General features: G+C 36.7%; 1 protein-coding gene across 1 annotated transcript; it reads right to left on the bottom strand.

Annotated features, from left to right (window-relative positions):
- Positions 1-6,320: 6,320 nt before the first annotated feature.
- LOC136664523 (olfactory receptor 52E4-like) lies at positions 6,321-7,283 on the bottom strand. Its single transcript, XM_066641730.1, has one exon. The coding sequence runs from the start codon at positions 7,281-7,283 to the stop codon at positions 6,321-6,323; it is 963 nt and encodes a 320-aa protein (XP_066497827.1).

Here is a 7,283-nt window from a genome sequence, read left to right as displayed (position 1 = left end):
CATCACAGCCAGCAACCTTAAATAGAATTTTTTTATTTATTTTTTTTTGCAACCAATAATTACAGATGATGGATTAAAGTCAATCTGAAATTCAGGTTTTTTTTGGGTGCAGTCAATACTATAATGCTAGCTTAATACCAATGACAATATTATCTATCACTTTATATTCTCTGATATTTAAAAATGTGTTCTGTATATCTAATACGTATATAGACAGAACTAATAACAGCATACCCTGAAATTTAAAAAACCTATTACAATAATATATTTTAAAGAGCTGTAGAAGTCTTACTATTCATTTTATAATATTTCTCATTAAAATGACCTACAACCACCATCTTATTCCTCCACTCGTTGTCCATTTTATTATCTCAAATGATCATATTGCTGCACTTTGTAGTTCTACAATTACATACTGTAGTTCATCTGTCTCTCCACATACTTTGTTTACCTGCATTTCCCAGGGTTTAAACCCAAAAAAATCTGAAAAAATCTCTAGTTACTAAAATTCTATGAATGCCACTAGAGCACAGCTTATCCTATCAAAAATCTTTCTATGTACAAAGCATAGATCCATCATATATAGACCCTATAAAAGGACACAAAACATGTTTCCTCTGAAAAAATCTCAAGTGGACACACACAAAAATCCAAGTGATGACTGGCTCCACTGGTCATCCAGTGATGTTCCAAAATCAGCACCCCGGTGGCAAGATTATAGCATGTCTTTTGATTTTTAGAAGTTCTTTATATTTGAAATAACCTTGATAGCAATTTAGAACAAAAGGCCTTGTAAAGAAAACATACAAACACACGCACCCCAACCTTCTGAGCTGAGGAATATTCACATCGGTCACAAATGGCTCTCAAGGCTTCAACGGATAAACACAATATAGGCTTGAGAACACACACTACCTTAATACTGAGCCTGAGGAATGTGTGTAGTTGTATCAAATTATGCTGACAGCATGATAAAACCCCAAAGAAAACTATTCAAAATATAAACTGAACCTTGCTTTTATTACACAGCAATAGACAGATGAGCACTTGTTACAATAATCAATGTCCAATGCTAAAAAGTACAAAAACCTGGCTTAAGTTAGTAGGTGCTAGTAGTGAAAGGATCTACACCTAACACTAGAAATAAAGTAAACCCTGGCTCACTGTTCAGTAATACCCAAAACCTAATTATAACACCTTTGTCAACAAAATATACCACTAACACAGCAACACATGAAAAAAGGGCAACAATTATTTGTGTTCATGTCTTCATGTCTGTTTCAGCTCACTCTATTGAGAAAAGTCAGTCAAATATTAACTCTTGAACAGCCACTCTCACACTCTACCCTGCTTGCTCTCTCTGCCATAATGCCCATACCAATAAAACCAAGGTTTTTGTAACAAGGCAAACATCTGTGTGCTGTGTCATAAAGAATTTTTTTCTCACAAGAGATCCCCATCCTGTTGTTCTGAAATTGCATGGCCAAGTTTTTTAGAGGAGAATGCCCGTAAGCTGTGAAAGAATCACTCTTCTCCCTATTCAGAAAAGCCTCAAAAATTGAAGCTGCCATTTAATAATACTTTTGCAGCAGAGGCGATTGCTCTAAGACTGCAAGGGAAGCTCAGCTTCCCCTAAAATGTCAAAAAACAAGTGTTCAAATATATACTGTTGTGTGTACATGTCATTGAATAAATATGCACTACAAAGGCGCTCAACTTTTGTTCAGATTCAGCTTCTTATCACTGGTAAAGATGCAGCTTTCCTCTCAATCATTCCTGTAGTTTCACAGTGCTTTAAACAGCATACACAGAGTTCAATAGCGAAGCAGCGAAGTGCAGCAAAACAAGACGAGTCATTGGATAAATGCTAGGCTTTGTCCCGCCCATTGGGCGCTCATTTTCTTTGTTAAAAACGACTAGTGACAAATCAAGCTTCTATTTCTGTCCAGCGGGTGCTGCTGAGCCCCTCCACCGTCACAAAGCACTCACAGGCGGACACACTTCACATGGGCCAAGGCCGTTTAAGCAGCCTAGCTCTGCTGGCCATTGAGAGGACACTAGTCAAGACCCTGGAAAAGACGCCTTGTTGGTACGACAGGGTAATAGATCATTTTCTTGAAAAGGAACGGAGGGTAGAATTTACGTATAAATAAACATATTATGATGTAGGCCGAAATTGAATTAATAATTAATTATTTAATTAATTTTGCTAAGCCCAACGGTTAAGTAATACGTAGTGTCTTTATCTGTTTAGTTTCAGCTTGGACAAGTAGGCCATCATGTTGAGCAACATTACATATAATATAGCAGAAAAAGCTAGAATTAATTATTATTTATGAATTAATAATAATTAGTATTAATAATATAATTATTAATGAATTGCTCCAAAATAGAATCTGACCAGAAAGTGATACTTCCGTACAACAAGAGTGCACACAAAAACAAATAAACAAGCACTGGTTTATTAAATGTAATATCAAATAATGAATATTAATTATACATTCATATAATGAAATGGACTACAGAAATACATGAGGTAAGAGGGAGATTAATATATGAGGGAATTTGTCTATGATGGTTACCCTAAATTCTAAAAAGGCTCAAGTTTATCCCAGCAAAACATTCAGGACCCATCTCCTGAACTATGAAAGAATTTAACCAGTGACCTTTGAGTGTCATGGGGATAATGCCAGCAGAAGGCTTCAACAATGCACAGGGCTTTCTGGAGCTTCTCACAGACATGAGCCTTGTAGCAGTGCAACAGCGGCCATTCCTCTCCTTCCACTGGGGTCTTGGTCAGAGACAAAGCCTTAGATACAGTGGCCATTCCCTTGGAGCAGCTGGCGTTCTGAAGTTGCCGGTGGGGATCTGCTTCCTTGTGCAAGCCTGATGCAGCCTCGTCCACACTTCAGGGCTTGGAGGTTTTGAGATCTCTTAACCCTTCATGACATCCATCCTCTTTCCTTCTCTTTTCTATTTTCTTTATCTGTTCTGGGTTTTTTCTGCCTGTACTCTACTTCTTACAGGACTGAACTTGAGGAGATGAAGAGAGAGAGAGGCACAGAAGTCTGGAGGAAGAGAGGAGAGGCACAGAATTCAACGTTGCTTGAGGTTCAGTGTAAAGTTTCCACAATCAGTGATGGTTTGTGGTGCCATGTCATCTAGTCCACTGCGTTTTCTGAGGTCCAAGGTCAATGCAGCCGTCTTCCAGGACGTTTTAGAGCACTTCATGCTTCCTGCAGATTTCATTTTTCAACAGGACTTGGCACCTGCACACAGTGCCCAAGCTACCAGTACCTGGTTTAAGAACCACGGTATCCCTGTTCTTAATTGGCCAGCAAACTCACCTTACCTTAACCCCATATATAAGAGGAAGATGCAATATACCAGACTCAACAATGCAGAAGAGCTGAAAGCCACTATCAGAGCAACCTGGGCTCTCATAACACCTGAGCAGTGCCACAGACTGATCGACTCCATGCCACGCTGCATTGCTGCAGTAATTCAGGCAAAAGGAGCCCCAACTAAGTATTGAGTGCTGTACATGCTCATACTTTTCAGTTGGCCAGCATTTCTAAAAATCCTTTTTTGTATTGGTCTTAAGTAATATTCTAATTTTCTGAGATACTGAATTTGGGGTTTTCATTAGTTGTCAGTTATAATCATCACACTAAAAAAAACACTTGAAGGATATCAGTCTGTGTGTAATGAATGAGAATAATATACAAGTTTCACTTTTTGAATGAAATTATTGAAATAAATCAACTTTTTCATGATATTCTTATTTTATGACCAGCACCTATGATACACACACACACACCACCCTTAGCAGTGTAGTGTAGTATGTAAAGTTACATGTTATGTTGTTTGGGACACAGCCTCACTGTCTAAGGTTAATGTTAATCAAATGCTGTTCAATATCTTTATAAATGCAGTATTGTAATGCCTTATTTACATAGAAATCAGCTTTTAGCTATCTATTATTTTAGGTATGGGGTGGGCTTTGACTCAGCAAATATGTCCCCCTCCAAAAACTGAATCACAGTTTAATTAGTAGGCCAATTTTCTTTATTTTTGAACAGTGAGGTTAAAGTTGTATCTGGTGTTATAAGTTAAGTGTTATAAATGTTAAGCTACTGATTTAGAGATAGTTGATGTTACTTAAATAAATTAGAAAATTGTAAACTTGCATGTGTATTTAATTACAATTTTTGGGGGCGATATGGAATGGTAATTCCCATTTGTCTGAGGTGAAGAATGCTAGAAAAAGTTTGAGAACCAGGTACCGGTTAGCAAACAAAATTTCGGGTTGCTTACAGATGGCATCAGCCCTGCGCATCCGTTCATCTCAAACCAAGCATCATTCGCACTCGAGACAGAGTTACATTGGGTTCGTTATCTTTCTACTTCCTTCTGTGCTACTTTATTTGTGATTTCAAGTGCTGTATTTAGCCCTCAATCATGAAGGTTAAAAGAAGGTTAAGAGTGATACTAGTAGCAGAGTACCTGTAGTAAAAGGGCAGCGACCAACAATTGAATTGAAAAAGGAAATTATTTCCAAGTTTGAACGGGGGGATGCGTGTATCGGATATTGCGGCTGAATATGGCATGGCGAAGTTGACAATCTCGTCGATTTTGAAGAAAAAAAAGAGGACATTAAAGAAGCTAATGTGTCGAAAGGAGTGAGTACTTTTACAAAGCAAATGCCTCAAATAATAGAAGAAATAGAGAAGTTGTTGCTTGTGTATATAAACGAGAAACAGTTAGAAGGAAGGTGCTAGCATCAGTGAGGCGTTAATTTGTGAAAAGGCACTGCAAATCTATGATGATTTGCTGAAGAAAACCCCAGGGACAAGTGCTGAGAGTGATTTTGTTTTCAAAAAATTGAAAAATTTAAGCAAAGAACGGGTATCCATAGCGTCATAAGGTATGGGGAAGCAGCTAGTTCCGACAAGGCACGGGCTGAGAAGTTCATCAAAGAATTCAAAAAAATCAGCAGAAGGAGGTTATGTCCCGCAACAGGTTTTTAATGCGGATGAAACTGGCCTATTTTGGAAGAAAATGCCTAATAGAACGCACATAACGAAGGAGGAGAAAGCAATGCCAGGGCACAAGCCTATGACAGATAGGCTCACTCTTCTAATGTGCAGTAACGCCAGTGGGGATTTGAAGCTGAAGCCGCTGTTAGTCTACCATTCTGATAATCCGAGAGTCTTCAAGAAAAACAATGTAATTAAACAGAAATTGCCTGTTATGTGGTGGTCAAATTCCAAGGCCTGTGTGACCAAGTTTCCAAGGCCAAGTTTTTGTTGAGTGGGTAACCAAAGTTTTTGCCCCGACTGTGAAGGAATACCTAGAGAACAAGAACCTGCCCCTCAAATGCCTTCTCCTGCTGGATAATGCTCCAGCACACTCTCTAAACATCAACGAGTATTTAGAGGATGAGTTCGACTTTGTTCGTGTGCATTATTAGCAGTCGGTTGATCATATTACTCACATCAATCAGGAAATGACCATAAGGACTATATTTGTTTACCCAATTAAAATCATTGTCTGCACCCACCAATATATATTCATGTTGGACAGGTCAAACTGGCCCAGTCAGGCTGACTCAGTAATGATTGCGAGCTCAGGTGGGAATCGCCATATGTCATTTATGAGATGTCTTAAAAGAAAAAAAAATGAGATTAACAGGCTACAAGCAAAAGCTCTCAGAAATGTATTTAAGATTGGGACTGAGATTTGAAGAACAAGCATGCCACAAGTCTGAAGTACTGTGGCTCAGATATTTCTCAGATATATTTGACCTGCTTATATGTTTTCTGACTCTTCGATGCAGCCAACCATCTTAAAGTGATGACAGTGATGTATGTATGTATGTATGTAGATTTGTTTTCTTTAAATTCTGTGAATATTTCAAATGAAATTTGTTCAAAAGTTAATATTTAATCTTCAAGCATTCCAGCATTCCAGAAAAATAAGATTTAATAAAAGTGTTTTCAAACTAATAATAAGTGCATTTAAAAAAGTTTTAGTGAAAATAATCACAAATTAACAATCAAGTTAAAATTATTTTATTTAAAATTATTAGTGTAGTTTTTAACTACTTAAATTTTTATTGATGTAATGCTCTTTGAAGAGAGCAGGGGTAAATGCACGATGTTACATATTGAAATGGTTAAATAAGTCTTGGTATCTAAACTTTTAGCATTTATATAAACAATATAGTACTGATGCATCAATATAAATGCAATGTGCAGCATAGTTATATCCTTTTTTAATAGTGTCAGTTAAAAATACTTTAATCTTACATTACTACATTACTGTGGTGAGATCTTGGCTTTGGTTAAGATTTTCAGAAACTGCTCTCTTATTTCCTTTGTTCTTAATCCATATATAATTGGGTTGAAGCAGCTAGATAAAAGTATATACATTGTGCTTATAAAAGTACGGCTGTTGGAAGAAAAGTTATTTCTTATTCTATATGACAAATAAGCCATCAAGGCTAATAATAAACTACATGTGAATACAATTGTGTGTGCAACACAAGTGTTAATAGCTTTCAAATGGGACTTCCCTGATTTTAAGACAGAAACAAATATTAGAACATAGGAAAAAGATATGAAAACAAAATCTGCTGTAGCAATTAGAAAAGTTGTTGTAAGTCCTACAATGTTGTTAACAGATATATCTCCACATGCCAACTGAACTAATGCCATATGTTCACAGAAACAGTGATCAATCTCATTGTTCATGCAAAATTTCAATTTTCCAGCTAAATAGACCATAGTAGTAATCAAGATTATATTTCTGATTACTGGTACAACAATGAACTTTAGAAAGTTAGGCATTTGCATGTATCTGTGATAATGAAGAGGCCTGCATATAGCAAAGAACCGATCCAGAGACATCCACACCAGTAAAGTAGACTGAAATGTACCAACATAATGAATGAAAAACATCTGTATTAAACAGCCCACAAGTGAAATCCTATTCCAGTCAAATAAAAAGCCAAGCAACATATTTGGTACAAAACATATTGGCCAACACAGATCCACAACAGCCATTGAAGCAATTAACACAAACATTGGGGAGTGCAGAGTTCTCTGAGATATAATTAAATATATGATAATGGTGTTTGAGGTGGTAGACAACAAAAACATGAGAAAATATGGAATTGATAGAATGGGACGCCATTCTTCCAAATCACGGAAGCCATTAAGTTTAAAAGTTGTGAATGAAATATTTTGTATAGGAAGGTCATACATGATGCTTTTTGTCAT

This window comes from Hoplias malabaricus, chromosome 1 (genome assembly GCF_029633855.1).
Source record: "Hoplias malabaricus isolate fHopMal1 chromosome 1, fHopMal1.hap1, whole genome shotgun sequence".
NCBI lineage: Eukaryota > Metazoa > Chordata > Actinopteri > Characiformes > Erythrinidae > Hoplias > Hoplias malabaricus.
The sequence above is the reverse complement of the archived record's forward strand: the minus strand, read 5'-3'. Positions and strand labels throughout refer to the sequence as shown.